This window comes from Pistacia vera, unplaced genomic scaffold (genome assembly GCF_008641045.1).
Source record: "Pistacia vera cultivar Batoury unplaced genomic scaffold, PisVer_v2 Contig233, whole genome shotgun sequence".
Classification (NCBI taxonomy): domain Eukaryota; kingdom Viridiplantae; phylum Streptophyta; class Magnoliopsida; order Sapindales; family Anacardiaceae; genus Pistacia; species Pistacia vera.
This window is the reverse complement of record NW_022196039.1, coordinates 1,344,180-1,362,492: the sequence shown is the minus strand read 5'-3', so window position 1 is coordinate 1,362,492 and position 18,313 is coordinate 1,344,180. Positions and strand designations below refer to the sequence as shown.

Genomic DNA, 18,313 nt, shown 5'->3' with positions numbered 1-18,313 from the left:
CTTAAGGCTTCCAAATCACATTATAAAATTGAGAATCAACGAGAGAAATCGTTTCTACCCATTTCAGTCTGAGTGTACATTTTGCATTTTACGCAAGTTAAACTCCTCCCTAGCTCTATATAATTGAATCGGTTGTTCTATTCAATATAATATTATTTTTGCGGAAGTGGGAAATGAGACGTGATGCCATTACTGAAGAAACGAGACAGACCAAACAAAAATAAATTAAAATATTAACAAAAATCATACTTTTTCTTTTTTGGGAATCCCAGGGTCTCTAAATTATACATTAACAAACTCTTGGTCAACATGTCGACGAACAAAAATTAAGTCTCTTTATTGTTCTTGAAGCCTCTAAAATTAAGTCGGTGAATGTTTAGCTTCGAATATGTAAAGTTCTTTCTGTGATGCTTGATTGAGAAATTTTTATTAAACAAGTCATTAATTGCTTAAAGAAGATGATAGTGGACGCAATTAAAAGGATATCAGAAACTAAAGGAGAATTTCTTTACTTTCCCAGATTTTGTTCATTAAATTATGCGTTTACATCACCTCCAAAAAAGTTCTATTAATTAATTAAGATCTTAGTGCTCCAAGCTCCTATTAAATTATATCTGGAAGTATCAAGATATCAAGATTAACGTAGCACCGTTTCTCCCAGATCCATCATTGAATTATAAACAGATTTGTTATGTTAAATACAAATACTTGCAGTTTATTATTTATGAAATTTTCTCTTAATAATTTCTTATCATGAATATGAAATTATTGTTCATGGATTCGAACCGTCTACTTTAAATATTTAGTATAGCTGTCGATGAATATTGTTAGAACATTATCTAATATATATGTCAATGAATTATTGAATAATAAAAGTAATATTGTCTGTGATTTTTTTTTTGGGGGGTGGTAATTTTATAAAAGAATAAAGAATACTTTCTAAAAAGGAAACTACCCCAGCACAAAAGAACCGACAGGCCCAAGGAACAGAACAGTCTGTGATTTTTATAAAGAATACATAAAATAATAATTGTGATGAGAGTGAAGGGATGGCATTGCTGCAATGACAAGTGATAATTACACGTATGAATTCACCCATTACAATTATTAAGTAAACTAATTTAAAATGAAGTGATATATTTAATTAACTATTTTTTTCCTGTTCACTTTTCGTCTCTTTACCCAACGGTGATTTTCTAATTACAGTTATAAACATGATAAAAAGTTCAGTAAAGATCCATCAGAAGACGACAACGATCCTAATGTATTTTGTTTGTCTTACAATATTTGTTTTTGTCTATCTTTTGTGTGATTGTGGTTCTCTCAATGGTACGGAGATATGGGGATAACCAATTATTTTGTGATAATTATTTAACTCCAATCTGTGACATTTTGAATGAAGCAAAGTGTATATTATATAACCAATATTTAACCTAAAACGTTAAACAATTAGTAGGTAAGGGTCCAACATATAAATTTAAGATTTAATAATTCCTTTATGGCGCAGTACACAAGACTGTTCCTAAAACGGTTAATATTAATTTAAGGTTTAAGAGTTTAAAAATTCTTTTTATAATGTGAGCTAGGGTAGGTGTTAATTAATCATCCATCTTAATCAAAAGGTTAACTTTCAAAATCGAAATATATATATATATATACACGTGTTACACATTTAATTAGATTAGAATTAAACATATGATTGAATAGAAATTCAAGTCAAAAAAAATTTCTGAATCAGTATGAATACTAGCTAGCCTGAATCTTCTGCTTAAATCTCACGTTGTTTTCATTTGGAATATGATATTAAAATACTTTTCAGTGTAGAGAATTAACCTGAGAAATTCCAGGGAAATGGACAGTGGAGCAAGCTAGAAAAAGCAAATGAGTATATACTTTAAAAGGTGTCAAAATGGGAACCAATTCATCAAAGTGTTGCTTTCAAAATACATTTTATAAAAAACATTTTCAACATTTGCATGGATGGATGGGCTATAAATAGAGATCACTTGATGGCTAGCTAAGCAAAAATTAGTGGTCCCTTCATAGTAAAGCAACCTATCATCTTCACCACACACGTCCCAATAGGAGAAAACTTGTAATTTTCAGTGAGTATTCTCTTCATTGCCCATGGTTTAGTGAACTTATATAAACCTTCGCCAATTATTGTTCTTCTAACTTTGTTATTTGAGAGTGAGACTAGTTTCTTTGATCAATCACAAAGAAAATTTTAATTAAGAACTAATGGAAAGGTTAAAGAAGCCTTTCTTGGCTGTGGTTCTTGTTCAAGCAATTTATGCAGGCATGTTCTTGCTCTCCAAGGCGGCATTCAATGGCGGTATGAACAATTTTGTGTTCATCTTCTACAGACAAGCTGCTGCTACTGTCTTCTTAATCCCTCTCTCCATGTTCATAGAGTGGTAAATATTAATCAAAACTTCCATGTTAATTATTTAATTAATTAAGTTTCTTGCATAATTATGATTTTTTTATTTCTTTGTGTTCTACCAGGAAAACTGCTCCTCCTCTATCATTTGTGACCTTTTGCAAGATTTTTATGCTCTCGTTATTTGGGTATGCATATCCATTTTTCGACTTAAAGAGCAAGAAACCAACCTCGACAGTTGGAAGAAAATTACTTAATGCAAGCCTTATGTTTTTAAATTTTCAGGATAACTTTGACCTTGGACTTGTACGGTATTGCTTTGATTTACACTTCTGCAACTTTGGCTGCTGCAACTACAAATTGTCTTCCTGTCATAACTTTCTTCTTGGCAGTTCTTCTCGGGTAAGTTAAATTAAGCTTTGATTTTCATTTATGAATTGTCATTCCAAATTATGCTGCAAAGAACCAAACTGTTTCATGTGGTGATGGTGTGTGAGTCGCATGTTTAGATATTCCTTCATGGGAAGGAGACCCGGAGAAAGATAGTTTGTGTCTTGTTTGTTAGAGATAAAATATTTTTAACTCTATATGCTCACACTCACACATGAATTGAGCACTTTCCACTTTAAAGATAATTTAATTTGTTGAGTTTTTAAATTGTGCAATTCTTCATGGGAAGCATCATGTTTGAACTTGTACATCGATCCTTCATTGCTTATACCTTTAGCATGAAATTGAGTATTATGTTGTTTGCATATCTATTGACTAATAAATACAGTTTGATACCAGAAAGTTTGACTGAAACAAAATTCCTTTGTCTTTTAATGTTATGTTGTATTAGTAAACTATATACTAAAATTATTTAACGAGGTTTGCGTTTTTTATTAGATAAATGAATTGATATTATATGTTGTTAGTCCAAAAGTTTTTTTTTTTCTTTTAATTGTAGGTGCATGTATATTATATATATTCAACTTGGTAATTAAATTAAGATCGATGGACTTTTTTTATAGAGAAAGAGGTTGAAGAAAAGAAAAAGGGAAAGCTTTTTGTGCTGTAAGCACTTGCTCGATCGTTGCATTAATTAATTGAGGTGACAAAGATTTGTGAGACCTCTTTTTAGGGAATCATAGAGAAGATAGAAAATTAAACATAGAAAAGAAAAATGGAAAAACAGTTAAGCTGGACACCTTTCATTATTGTTTGTTGATTAATTATAAAGCAAATCATCAGCTTGGGTAATTAATACTAATGCTTTCAAAGTCGCAAGGATAATTAATTAAAGAATGCATGTGATTGTATATATATATATATATAAACAATAATCAGTTCCTAATTGAACATATATAATATTATTAATTGCAATATTCTTTTTTTATCTAACCTAAGAAAAAAAATATATTTGAAAAGTATATATAGAATATCATAAATTTCCCATAAATTTGAAATTTAATCGTCTACAGTGTTTCATGTGTTAAAAGAGTGGCTTTATTTTCTTTTTCTTTTTTTTTTTTATCTTTGATTTCATGAAAAATTAATTGAAGCTTGTATTTTCTGTTCTGTGTATTAATTGTGCCTCTCGTGGAAAGACAAGCACAGGATCCACACTCTGAAATCATACAAAACAGATAAAGCCAAACTTGTAATACGATAGAAATTAAAAAAATCTAAAAGTATCAACTTCATTATCATGGATTTTGCAAAATCTTGCACCACTCCCTCTATTTTTATTAAAAAAAAAAAAAAAAATGAAATTATATATTTTTCATTTAAGAAATGGGTAATTATGCAATAATCAAAAAAAAAAAAAAAAAAATGAAATTATATATTTTTCATTTAAGAAATGGGTAATTATGCAATAATCTTTAACATATGAAAATTAATATTGTGTTACAGGATGGAGGCGTTGAAGTTGAGGACAATTCCAGGGGTGGCGAAACTTGTAGGAATATTAATCTGCACTGGCGGTGCAGCCACTCTGGCCTTTTACAATGGTCCCCAGTTCAAAATTGCGTGCCATCTTCACATTTTTTATTTTCATAATAGCCATGAAGTTGAGGGTCATGCTCAGAATTCTGGCAAAACTTGGATAAAGGGTTGCTTCCTCATGCTCACTTCCAACACTTGTTGGGGCTTGTGGCTTGTATTGCAGGTAATGAATTAATTAATTTAACACCTCTAGCTAGTTATACAATTAAAATTGGTTTGATTTGATTATTTAATTTAAAATTAATTGATTATTGTGTCATGAAACATGCAGGTTCGTGTGTTGAAAAGCTACCCTTCAAAGCTTCTCTTTACAACTCTCCAATGCCTTATGAGCTCAGTTCAATCTTTTGTAATTGCCATTGTTTTGGTAAGAGACCCTCATGAGTGGGCTCTTGGTTGGAATCTCAGACTCCTCGCTGTGGTTTATTGTGTAAGTCTTTCAAATTTCTAACTTAATTTTTCTGTATTTTAAAAAGATGCATATGTTATATAAACTTTGTTTTCAAATTTTGACAGGGAATTGTGGTGACTGGGGTTTCATTTTACTTACAAGCATGGATTATCGAGAAGAAAGGGCCAGTGTTCTTGGCCATGTCAACCCCCTTAACTTTGATTTTCACCATAATTAGTTCTGTATTTCTCTTATGTGAGATTATTACTTTAGGAAGGTATGTAATTTTATCGTTCACTTGTAATTAGCAATCGTTGGATTGACTTTAATTGATTGATATTATGTATCGACCCGATAATTCATAATCTGATCAGCTTTCGCTTGTTTAATTATGCAGGATTTTTGGTGGATTATTGCTAATTGGAGGTCTATATAGTGTATTATGGGGGAAGAGCAAAGAGCAAAAACTATTGGAGGAGAAAAGTTGCTTACCAACTCAAGCTGAGAAACCAGATCATCAGCTCAAATTAGCGACTGTTACTCCATCATCACCATTATTTTAAACTTAATTACATAATTAAAATCTTCATTAGCTTTAATTATTGAAGTATTTTCTTCCCACTTCTACTTCAATGTCCACCCCTACCCTTTATTTTACAAGAAATTATTATGATCTTTGAAAGACTTGTAATTATTAAAAAAAAAAAAAATTGTTGTTTTCAATAATATATATTAAAAATGAGGTTTTTTTTTTTTAAATACAATAATTACAAATCTCTCAACAAGTTCACAACAATAAGCATTGTTTACTTCGAAAAAAAAAAAAAAAAAAAAAAGGGGATTGTAAGGCTGTTTTGCTCTATTTATAATATTGCTATAAATTTTATGATATTTTTAATAGAAATATTAATTCTGTTTCTGGGCAATTATTATTATTATTTTTTTTACTTGTAAATGTAATTTAATTTATGGGCTTGGGTTTCTAGCCACAGCTGATAGGAACCATTGGGCTTTGATTCAAATTTTGTGTAAACCCCAGGCGGCCCAACTCAACATAGGAGCAGAAAAAAAGTTCACATTTTTTTAAAAAAATTTATTTTTAAAAAATAGAAAACTTAAAATTAGTAACACTAAAATAAAATGTGAGGACTTATAATATGTCACATAAAATTATAAAATATTGATTAATAAAACTGACGAAAAATTATAAAAAGAATAAATTTTCGTAATGTCTATTCTTCATTGAAATAAACTAACAATATTCTTACAAGTTTAACTCAATGCAGGACCTTAATGCATAAAATTTCCTATAAGAAGGTAATATTAATTAATCAAAGTGTGTAATATTTTAAAAAATTTCAAATACATATATATATAATGAATTTATATTCCCACCACTTTCCTATTTACTCAAAAGCCAAATAAGTAAAATTAGGATTATTTAAGATTCTTATTAATGCAAGTAATTAATAAATTGAATATTTTTTATTTGCTTTCCATATTTGTAAGAAGAACTTTGAATTAATTCATGGCAACTCAATCCCATACTTCTATAAAGGTCAATCAAATAACTCCATTATTATTATTATTACCGTTCTTGCTCCAGATCAAAGTCGCCTTGTGAGAAGCCATTACCTTTAAGGTACTTCCTCAGTCTTAATTATCCTCTTAATTTATAGTAAAAACTTGTTTGTTTAATGCTTTTGCCTTTATTTTTCCTGTAAATTTTCCTTTATTATTGTTCTTCTTAGTCTCTAATTTTAATTTGTTTTCATGCATATCAATGACAAACCTATGTTGAATAGGGTTTTTATTTTAACCAATATTTTTTGTACCAAAAAAAATGCTTCGAGACAATTTCTCAGGATTTCAAGCTGTTTGTCTCCATAATTTCTCTAAATTGGGTTAGGCTAAATTTTACCACTGTAGATCAAACGATGGGCCGCGGAAAGTTAACAATGGAACTGATTAAAAAAGAAAAGTCTCGAATGATAACTTATCAAAAAAGGAAGAAGGGATTGGAGAAGAAAATTCAGGAGTTTGCAACTCTTTGCGGAGTTCCTACGTGCATGATAATCTATATGCCAAAGCTCAACAATCGCCCGGCAGAGATGGAAACTTTTCCGAAGAAAAGAGAGGAATTTCTGAAAGTTCTCGATTTGTTTAGAAAGAAAACAACTTTATCTGATCGCGAGATGAAAACTCTAAACTTGTTTGATTTCTTCGCTAATCGGAGAATAAAACTTGAACAAAAAATTGAGAAAATTCGGAAGGATAATTTGGAAGCAAAGTTCCCTTGTGGCTGGAGTGATCGTTTAGAAAATTGTTCCGACGATCAACTTAATCATCTTCTTGCCAAATTCGACACCATTCTTGAAGTTGCTAGAAGAAAGATTGCAATTTTAAAGGAAGAAAAAGCTTTGATGGACGGCTGCAACAATGCTCAGGTTTTGTTTCAGAACAATAAAATGGAAGGAGTAGAAGTAATTAATAACAGGCAAATTAATCTTCCATATTATCCTACCAATCAGGCTCTCCAAATGCGACCGTTCGATCTTCATCCTCTCGATAATTCGATGAATTTAATGATGATGAACGGCGGTGACTTATCTCTACCTCAATATAATACTTACACTCAATCAGTGAAACCAATTTACTATGACCCAATGGCTGCATTGCTAGAAAATCCAAGGCCTGTGAATTTCTTTGGTTCAAGTTTGCAGCCATTGCCGCCTTTTGAGCGGTTTCCTGTTCTACAAAATAACTCATCTCAAATGCAGCATCAACATACCTCTCAGTTTAATCCTGAGTTCCATTTTGACATGAATCAGTTTGATGCCAATAGCAAGAGAAGAAGGCTGTAGATATTGAAAGATCCAGGTTCGATGAACTATTGAAGTAATAAATTAAGGTTTGATTAATTCTTGTAGTTATGTTGATAATTATAAGGATTTTAATCAATTATTAACTGTTGATTGTCTTTAATGGATGATGTTGTTCACCCTATAATGATTTTTATTATTACTATAAGAAATACTTCTTTTATTTTTCTTTTATAAAATATATGGTGATATATGCAGTAAAACCCCTCTATAGTGATACTCTATAGAGGAATAAACTCTATATAATCATAAAAAAATATAATTCAAATTTGGGATAGTTATAAATAAGAATAAACTCCATATTGTAATAAGTTATAATTTTTTTAATTCCCGCCTTAAGGAAAATTGTCTCTACATAGTAATAATTATATGTATATTACAAAAAAAAAAAAAAATTATTTTACATTAAAGGTTTAAGGTGAAATAAAATATTTTTTTAATATTGTTGGGACAATGATTTATGTTTTAAAATTGTTACCATATATTTTAATTTGCGAATATGTAATAATTCTCTAGCATGACACCTTCTTGTTGAAGCCAAAATATTTTTAATTTCTCAAACATGTTTAGAGTCTTATGGCACGAAACTTTTTGTATTTTCGTACCATTATCCTCAAGATTATTTCATTTCTTTTCTTGTCTAATTGCAGCAATAGTTTCTTTTTTAGTTAAAATATATACAATTTGTTGCTCATTTGGATGATGGGGGAAGAAATTAATATCCATTCGATTAGTATAGTGAAGTTGTCGAATCTGATCATTCAATTCTATAACGACTCTTTTATTCTCTTCATCCACTTTATTTGTAACTTACAATTCATCGACATCGGGTTCGAGGGTCTTAATTTTGCAGTGCTTAAAATTATTGGCAATTGTCTGTGGCTTCACATCAATTGACCATGCATCAACTGTATTTACAGTTCCATCAATGAAACTTATCTTTGCTGGTTCCAAGAACGATCTTCTATCAATTTCAAAGTAGGCAATTAAAGCGCTGAATTGAAATCCTAATACTGTATTACTAAAACATGACTTATAAAATAATAAATTAAAACAATAGTTTTTGTAACTACACCTCTATTAAGTTATAACATTCTCATAATAATAAAATTAATTAATCCCACCATTATGACTATAAAGAGGTTTTACTGTATTAGTAATAAATATATAAATTGATGTAACAATTTTGCATACTTGTTATGTAATTTCTTTTAATTTATTTTTAAAATAATTATATTAAAATTGTACCTGAAATATTATTATTCATATAATTAATGAGAATCCCGATAATCACTCTTTGTTTAAATGAAATCAATATTGATATCTCCTTTTTTTCCTATAATAATTTCTTTTCAAACTGGGTGACAATTAATTTTTAACAATAAAAAAGTTTGGTCCAAAACCCAAAACCGCACAAAGTAATTCAAACTATTAAAATACTATTTAACCCCTTTTAAGGGAGTCAAAATAAAAGTCAAACCCACATTAATTTATATACTAAGATAAACATATCATAATATTGTTATATCATTCATTCAATAAAATCTTAGTATATATCATAGATGTGTGAATAATTAATACATGTAAATTTCAAAACTCTTTTGCGAAACATTGAATTGTCTACATCATATAATATAATCGAATGATTTTCTAATTACAAGGCTAAAAAATTTAACTACGAAATCATAGCTCCATGGTCTATTAAAACCAAACAATTAAATTTCACTCCTAAATATATGTGATTCTCCATATTTGCAACTATAGATGCCTCAAAACTAGTCCCATCTTCAAGCTCATGAGCGTCAACAACCTCGAATGGAAAGGGGGTATGTGATAGTTTTACAACCATTGGGGTTATATAAAATTACTAGTTTGTAAAAATGACAAACACAACTTTATTCCCAAATATGTAAAAATCGAATTTGAATTAGGACATAACTAGAAACCCTAAATTGGGACTTTGTAAACCCTCTATCGATCCAACACCATTCGTAGACGTGAAGTGCCTAGTCTCGCCACCCCGCCAACACAGATCCAACCTGTTGGGACCCCCGAATGAGTCATTGTAGGCAGACAACCTGTCAAGGTTAAGAGAAATATATATCATATCCAACATATGAATCATATTTTCCTATTATCAATTTTGTGTCAACTTAAATAATTAATGAGAATCCCTATAATTACTCTTTGTTTAAATGAAATCAAAATTGATTTTTTTTGCCTATAATAATTCCCTTTTTCTATTATGAATTAATTCCTTTTCATATGGGTCAACCAAAGTCTAGTTTTAGAGAAAAATTCACATGGAACAGTGTCACGTGTTTCGGTTCCTTTTTTTTTTCTTTTCATAATGTGTTTCTAAATAATGTGCTTACAATGTGTCATACATCCAAGATAATAACGATACCGTTCTAAGGTTTGGTTTAAGTAACACTTTAGTTTTGTAGAACTTTTTAATAACGTTATGGTCTCTGTCAGTTACATTTTGGTCCCTAAAATAGTTATGTTTGCTAACGACATGAACCAAGTCGTTAGTGACAGTAACCAAAACATTACTAAAAAATTTTAGAAGACTAAAATTAGTTAACCCAAACCTCACAGACTAAATTTTTATTTCCCCTAAATCCAAATTTTATATATTTAACTCAAACAATTAACAAATATTTTTCAAAAAGTTAACGGGAGTTACAGCACCAACCAGTCATTCTACTCCATTAACATATACTGTTATACACTTAGATAAACACATCATTTTATTATTATTATTAATTTTTTTTGTAATTGAAGTGTTCGGACCAATTTGTGCGTACTTTAACTAATACCTGAAATATATTGAACATCCTTCAAACCCAAAAAATCATGTAAGTCACAATGTGATAAATGACCTCAAAGTTTGAATTACTCAAGGAATGAAGCAAATCTCTTTAACTACTAGACCAAACCCCTAGGGTTAACACATCATATTATTGTCATATATTCATTCGGTAAAATCTTAGTAATATAATATAGATGGATGAATAATTAATCCATGTAAATTTCAAAAGATCTTTAACAAAATTTCAAATTGTCTACATGTAAATTACAATATACAATATAACCGGATGGTCATTTTCTAATTACTGTATAAGGCTACCAAAACAAACTACGAAATCATAGCTCCACGGTCAAGTGAAATTGAACAATTGAATCTCACTTCTAAATATTTTTGATTCTCTGCAACTATGGATGCCTCAAAACTAGTCCTATCTTCAATGCCTTGAGCATTATGAACTACAAACACTGAACTACAAGTAATAACTTGATCATCATCATCATCACCAGACTGTGTCATATTATCAGTCTCCAGAATTTCAAACGCCGGAACTGCAGCTTTTGAATTCTAAATCTAAAGCTCGTTGATCAGTCTTCTTCTTCATCTCTCTGCCTTTTCCCCATAACACCGCGTATAAACCAATTATTATGAAAACAGATCCTATAATGCTGTCATCAGAAGAAGAGAAAACAAATATTATATACTTTACACATAGATCGATCCTTTATGTTCTGCATGAAGATATAAAGAAGTAGTGAGAGCATCTGATATTAATTTTATCATATCATTTCAGTCCAATAAATGAATTTAATGGTGTTAAAGTATGGTCCTGCATTCAAGAGTCCTGATTAGAGAATTACTCTAGGTAAGTGCATTTAATAAATTAACCTTCCCATATGCAGTTTTTCGTTCAGGATCAAAGAGCCAATCAGTGCCACAAACACAAGCGAAAGAGGGTTGAAAATTGACACAAATAAGGGCCCTTTTATTCGAACACACCAGGCCATAACTACAACCATTAATCCAGTGGCCACAGCTCCCTGGAGGCACAAGCAAATTGATAGAATAAAATTAATCAATCGCAAATGGTAAATGCATCAACATTACTGAAGTGCAATGTTAATTAATTTAATTACCTTATAAACAGCACTAAGGAGCCTGATGTTCCAACCGAGTTTCCATTTGGATGGATCTGTCTCAGTGAAAAGGGCATAAATTGTTGCCTGGATTGCTGCTGCTGTGCACATCAATGCAGTGCTAGAGTACTTGCAAGGGTATTTCTTAACCATTTTGGCCTGTGACACACAAATATTGTTAGGATAAAAGAGTATTTCTTAAGGAACGGTCATATCACTTCATCAGTAACGTCCATAAACATTGATATGAAAAAGAAAAAACTTATATGACATAGTTTTATTAGGATGTGTAAATATTGTAAATACTGATTAGGACACTTCTTGTGAAGCCAAAATATTTTTAGCTTCTCAAACATGTTTAGAGTTCAAGGCGCGAAACTTGTTGTATTTCTGTACCATTATCTCCAGGATTATTTCTTTCTTTTCTTGTCTAATTACAGCAATATTTTCTCTTTAGCTAAAACATATACAATTTGTTGCTCATTTGGATGATCGAGGAAGAAATTATATCCATTCGATTATAGAGAAGTTGTCGAATCTGATCACTCAATTTTGCAATGATCTTTTATTCTCCTCATCCACTTCATTTGTAACTTACAATTCACGACATCAGGTTCGGGGGTCTTAATTTTGCAGTGCTTAAAACTATGGTAATGTTTATGATTTCACAATTGATCATGCATCAACTGTATTTCAGTTCCATCAATGACACTTATCTTGCTGGTTCAACACATGATCTTCTATCCATTTCAAAGTAGGCAATTGAAGCGCTGAATGAAATCCTAATACTACTAAAATATGAATTGAAATCCTATACTGTATTACTAAAAACTGACTTATAAAATAATAAATCAAAACAATAATTTTTTTAACACACCTCTATTAAGTTATAACTTTCCTATAAAGATAAAAAATTAATCCACCATTATGACTACAGAGAGGTTTTACTGTATTAGTAATAATATATAAATTGATGTAACAATTTTGAATACTTGTTGTAATTTCTTTAATTATTTTTAAAAAACTATATTAAAATGTACCTGAAATATTATTATATATAATTAATGAGAATCCCGATAATCACTCTTTGTTTAATGAAATCAATATCGATATCTCCTTTTTTTCCTATAATATTTCTTTTCAAACTGGGTGACAATTATTTTTAACAATAAAAAAGTTTGGTCCAAAACCCAAAACCGCACAAAGTAATTCAAACTATTAAATACTATTTAACCTTTTAAGGGAGTCAAAATAAAAGTCAAACCCACATTAATTAATACTAAGATAAACATATCATATATTGTTATATCATTCATTCAATAAAATCTTAGTATAATCATAGATGTGTGAATAATTAATACATGTAAATTTCCAAACTCTTGCGAAACATTGAATTGTCTACATCATATAATATAATCGAATGATTTTCTAATTACAAGGCTAAAAATTTAACTACGAAATCATAGCTCCATGGTCTATTAAAACCAAACAATTAAATTTCATCCTAAATATAGTGTTCTCCATATTTGCAACTATAGATGCCTCAAAACTAGTCCCATCTTCAAGCTCATGAGCGCCTTATTATTATTATTTTTTTTACTTGTAAATGTAATTTAATTTATGGGCTTGGGTTTCTAGCTACAGCTGATAGGAACCATTGGGCTTTGATTCAAATTTTGTGTAAACCCCAGGCGGCCCAACTCAACATAGGAGCAGAAAAAAAGTTCACATTTTTTTAAAAAAATTTATTTTTAAAAAATAGAAAACTTAAAATTAGTAACACTAAAATAAAATGTGAGGACTTATAATATGTCACATAAAATTATAAAATATTGATTAATAAAACTGACGAAAAATTATAAAAAGAATAAATTTTCGTAATGTCTATTCTTCATTGAAATAAACTAACAATATTCTTACAAGTTTAACTCAATGCAGGACCTTAATGCATAAAATTTCCTATAAGAAGGTAATATTAATTAATCAAAGTGTGTAATATTTTAAAAAATTTCAAATACATATATATATAATGAATTTATATTCCCACCACTTTCCTATTTACTCAAAAGCCAAATAAGTAAAATTAGGATTATTTAAGATTCTTATTAATGCAAGTAATTAATAAATTGAATATTTTTTATTTGCTTTCCATATTTGTAAGAAGAACTTTGAATTAATTCATGGCAACTCAATCCCATACTTCTATAAAGGTCAATCAAATAACTCCATTATTATTATTATTACCGTTCTTGCTCCAGATCAAAGTCGCCTTGTGAGAAGCCATTACCTTTAAGGTACTTCCTCAGTCTTAATTATCCTCTTAATTTATAGTAAAAACTTGTTTGTTTAATGCTTTTGCCTTTATTTTTCCTGTAAATTTTCCTTTATTATTGTTCTTCTTAGTCTCTAATTTTAATTTGTTTTCATGCATATCAATGACAAACCTATGTTGAATAGGGTTTTTATTTTAACCAATATTTTTTGTACCAAAAAAAATGCTTCGAGACAATTTCTCAGGATTTCAAGCTGTTTGTCTCCATAATTTCTCTAAATTGGGTTAGGCTAAATTTTACCACTGTAGATCAAACGATGGGCCGCGGAAAGTTAACAATGGAACTGATTAAAAAAGAAAAGTCTCGAATGATAACTTATCAAAAAAGGAAGAAGGGATTGGAGAAGAAAATTCAGGAGTTTGCAACTCTTTGCGGAGTTCCTACGTGCATGATAATCTATATGCCAAAGCTCAACAATCGCCCGGCAGAGATGGAAACTTTTCCGAAGAAAAGAGAGGAATTTCTGAAAGTTCTCGATTTGTTTAGAAAGAAAACAACTTTATCTGATCGCGAGATGAAAACTCTAAACTTGTTTGATTTCTTCGCTAATCGGAGAATAAAACTTGAACAAAAAATTGAGAAAATTCGGAAGGATAATTTGGAAGCAAAGTTCCCTTGTGGCTGGAGTGATCGTTTAGAAAATTGTTCCGACGATCAACTTAATCATCTTCTTGCCAAATTCGACACCATTCTTGAAGTTGCTAGAAGAAAGATTGCAATTTTAAAGGAAGAAAAAGCTTTGATGGACGGCTGCAACAATGCTCAGGTTTTGTTTCAGAACAATAAAATGGAAGGAGTAGAAGTAATTAATAACAGGCAAATTAATCTTCCATATTATCCTACCAATCAGGCTCTCCAAATGCGACCGTTCGATCTTCATCCTCTCGATAATTCGATGAATTTAATGATGATGAACGGCGGTGACTTATCTCTACCTCAATATAATACTTACACTCAATCAGTGAAACCAATTTACTATGACCCAATGGCTGCATTGCTAGAAAATCCAAGGCCTGTGAATTTCTTTGGTTCAAGTTTGCAGCCATTGCCGCCTTTTGAGCGGTTTCCTGTTCTACAAAATAACTCATCTCAAATGCAGCATCAACATACCTCTCAGTTTAATCCTGAGTTCCATTTTGACATGAATCAGTTTGATGCCAATAGCAACAGAAGAAGGCTGTAGATATTGAAAGATCCAGGTTCGATGAACTATTGAAGTAATAAATTAAGGTTTGATTAATTCTTGTAGTTATGTTTACAATTATAAGGATTTTAATTAACTATTAACTGTTGATTGTCTTTAATGGATGATGTTGTTCACCCTATAATGATTTTTATTATTACTATAAGAAATACTTCTTTTATTTTTCTTTTATAAAATATATGGTGATATATACAGGGGTTTTATAGTAATATTTTATATCTATATAAGAATAAGCTCTGCATAGTAATAAAAATTATAATCCAAATTTGGGATAGTTATAAATAAGAATAAACTCCACATTGTAATAAGTCATAATTTTTTTAATTCTCGCCTTGAGGAAAATTATCTCAACATAGTAATAATTATATGTATATTACAAAAAAAATATTTTATGTTACATTAAAGGTTTAAGATGAAATAAAATATTTTTCTAAAATTGTTGGGACAATAATTTATGCTTTAGAGTTGTTATCACATATTTTAATTTGCGAATACGTAATAATTCGCTAGCATTGACACCTTCTTGTTGAAGCCAAAATATTTTTAGCTTCTCAAACATGTTTAGAGTCTCAAGGCGCGAAACTTGTTGTATTTCTGTACCATTATCCTCAGGATTATTTTCTTTCTTTTCTTGTCTAATTACAGCAATATTTTCTTCTTTAGCTAAAACATATACAATTTGTTGCTCATTTGGATGATCGAGGAAGAAATTAATATCCATTCGATTAGTATAGAGAAGTTGTCGAATCTGATCACTCAATTTTGCAATGACTCTTTTATTCTCCTCATCCACTTCATTTGTAACTTACAATTCATCGACATCAGGTTCGGGGGTCTTAATTTTGCAGTGCTTAAAACTATTGGTAATTGTTTATGATTTCACATCAATTGATCATGCATCAACTGTATTTACAGTTCCATCAATGACACTTATCTTTGCTGGTTCCAACACATGATCTTCTATCCATTTCAAAGTAGGCAATTGAAGCGCTGAATTGAAATCCTAATACTACTAAAATATGAATTGAAATCCTAATACTGTATTACTAAAACATGACTTATAAAATAATAAATCAAAACAATAATTTTTTTAACTACACCTCTATTAAGTTATAACTTTCCTATAAAGATAAAATTAATTAATCTCACCATTATGACTACAGAGAGGTTTTACTGTATTAGTAATAAATATATAAATTGATGTAACAATTTTGAATACTTGTTATGTAATTTCTTTTAATTTATTTTTAAAATAACTATATTAAAATTGTACCTGAAATATTATTATTCATATAATTAATGAGAATCCCGATAATCACTCTTTGTTTAAATGAAATCAATATCGATATCTCCTTTTTTTCCTATAATAATTTCTTTTCAAACTGGGTGACAATTAATTTTTAACAATAAAAAAGTTTGGTCCAAAACCCAAAACCGCACAAAGTAATTCAAACTATTAAAATACTATTTAACCCCTTTTAAGGGAGTCAAAATAAAAGTCAAACCCACATTAATTTATATACTAAGATAAACATATCATAATATTGTTATATCATTCATTCAATAAAATCTTAGTATATATCATAGATGTGTGAATAATTAATACATGTAAATTTCAAAACTCTTTTGCGAAACATTGAATTGTCTACATCATATAATATAATCGAATGATTTTCTAATTACAAGGCTAAAAAATTTAACTACGAAATCATAGCTCCATGGTCTATTAAAACCAAACAATTAAATTTCACTCCTAAATATATGTGATTCTCCATATTTGCAACTATAGATGCCTCAAAACTAGTCCCATCTTCAAGCTCATGAGCGTCAACAACCTCGAATGGAAAGGGGGTATGTGATAGTTTTACAACCATTGGGGTTATATAAAATTACTAGTTTGTAAAAATGACAAACACAACTTTATTCCCAAATATGTAAAAATCGAATTTGAATTAGGACATAACTAGAAACCCTAAATTGGGACTTTGTAAACCCTCTATCGATCCAACACCATTCGTAGACGTGAAGTGCCTAGTCTCGCCACCCCGCCAACACAGATCCAACCTGTTGGGACCCCCGAATGAGTCATTGTAGGCAGACAACCTGTCAAGGTTAAGAGAAATATATATCATATCCAACATATGAATCATATTTTCCTATTATCAATTTTGTGTCAACTTAAATAATTAATGAGAATCCCTATAATTACTCTTTGTTTAAATGAAATCAAAATTGATTTTTTTTGCCTATAATAATTCCCTTTTTCTATTATGAATTAATTCCTTTTCATATGGGTCAACCAAAGTCTAGTTTTAGAGAAAAATTCACATGGAACAGTGTCACGTGTTTCGGTTCCTTTTTTTTTTCTTTTCATAATGTGTTTCTAAATAATGTGCTTACAATGTGTCATACATCCAAGATAATAACGATACCGTTCTAAGGTTTGGTTTAAGTAACACTTTAGTTTTGTAGAACTTTTTAATAACGTTATGGTCTCTGTCAGTTACATTTTGGTCCCTAAAATAGTTATGTTTGCTAACGACATGAACCAAGTAGTTAGTGACAGTAACCAAAACATTACTAAAAAATTTTAGAAGACTAAAATTAGTTAACCCAAACCTCACGGACTAAATTTTTATTTCCCCTACATCCAAATTTTATATATTTAACTCGAACAATTAACAAATATTTTTCAAAAAGTTAACGGGAGTTACAGCACAAACCAGTCATTCTACTCCATTAACATATATTGTTATACACTTAGATAAACACATCATTTTACTATTATTAATAATTTTTTTGGGTAACTAGGGTGTCTGCGTCAGCTTGTGCGTACTTTAACTAATATCTGGAGTCTATTGAACACCCTTCAAGCTCAAAGGATCAGATAAGTCAGAGTGTGATAAATGACCTCAAAGTTTGAATCAGGAACTCAAGGAATGAATAATTTGTTATTACTAATAATTTTTTTTGGTAACTAGGTTGTCCGGACCAGCTTGTGCGCACCTCAACTAATACCTGAAATCTATTGAACACCCTTCAAGCCCAAAGGATCAGGTATGTTAGAGTGTGATAAATGGCCTCAAAGTTTGAATCAGGAACTCAAGGAATGAAGCAAACCTCCTTAATCGCTAGACCAATCCCCTGGAGTTAACAAATCATATTATTGTCATATATTCATTC

The 18,313-nt window shown here is 30.0% G+C and overlaps 4 protein-coding genes across 4 annotated transcripts; 3 read left to right on the top strand and 1 right to left on the bottom strand.

Annotated features, from left to right (window-relative positions):
* Positions 1 to 2,041: 2,041 nt before the first annotated feature.
* LOC116131457 (WAT1-related protein At5g64700) lies at positions 2,042 to 5,432 on the top strand. Its single transcript, XM_031417108.1, has 7 exons — positions 2,042 to 2,417; positions 2,509 to 2,571; positions 2,669 to 2,785; positions 4,280 to 4,535; positions 4,644 to 4,802; positions 4,889 to 5,040; positions 5,161 to 5,432. The coding sequence occupies exons 1-7, from the start codon at positions 2,242 to 2,244 to the stop codon at positions 5,324 to 5,326; spliced, it is 1,089 nt and encodes a 362-aa protein (XP_031272968.1). The 5' UTR covers positions 2,042 to 2,241; the 3' UTR covers positions 5,327 to 5,432.
* Positions 5,433 to 6,222: 790 nt separating this feature from the next.
* On the top strand, positions 6,223 to 7,759 carry LOC116131347 (floral homeotic protein PMADS 2-like). Its single transcript, XM_031417007.1, has 2 exons — positions 6,223 to 6,405; positions 6,693 to 7,759. Exon 2 carries the CDS (start codon positions 6,701 to 6,703, stop codon positions 7,625 to 7,627), a length of 927 nt encoding a protein of 308 aa, XP_031272867.1. The 5' UTR covers positions 6,223 to 6,405; positions 6,693 to 6,700; the 3' UTR covers positions 7,628 to 7,759.
* Positions 7,760 to 10,995: 3,236 nt separating this feature from the next.
* LOC116131406 (WAT1-related protein At1g68170-like) lies at positions 10,996 to 11,746 on the bottom strand. Its single transcript, XM_031417051.1, has 3 exons — positions 11,594 to 11,746; positions 11,346 to 11,497; positions 10,996 to 11,125 (listed from the first exon to the last, which is right to left on the bottom strand). Exons 1-3 carry the CDS (start codon positions 11,744 to 11,746, stop codon positions 10,996 to 10,998), a joined length of 435 nt encoding a protein of 144 aa, XP_031272911.1.
* A 1,957-nt stretch (positions 11,747 to 13,703) lies between these two features.
* On the top strand, positions 13,704 to 15,109 carry LOC116131405 (floral homeotic protein PMADS 2-like). The gene is made up of 2 exons (XM_031417050.1): positions 13,704 to 13,887; positions 14,175 to 15,109. Exon 2 carries the CDS (start codon positions 14,183 to 14,185, stop codon positions 15,107 to 15,109), a length of 927 nt encoding a protein of 308 aa, XP_031272910.1. The 5' UTR covers positions 13,704 to 13,887; positions 14,175 to 14,182.
* Positions 15,110 to 18,313: the final 3,204 nt, after the last annotated feature.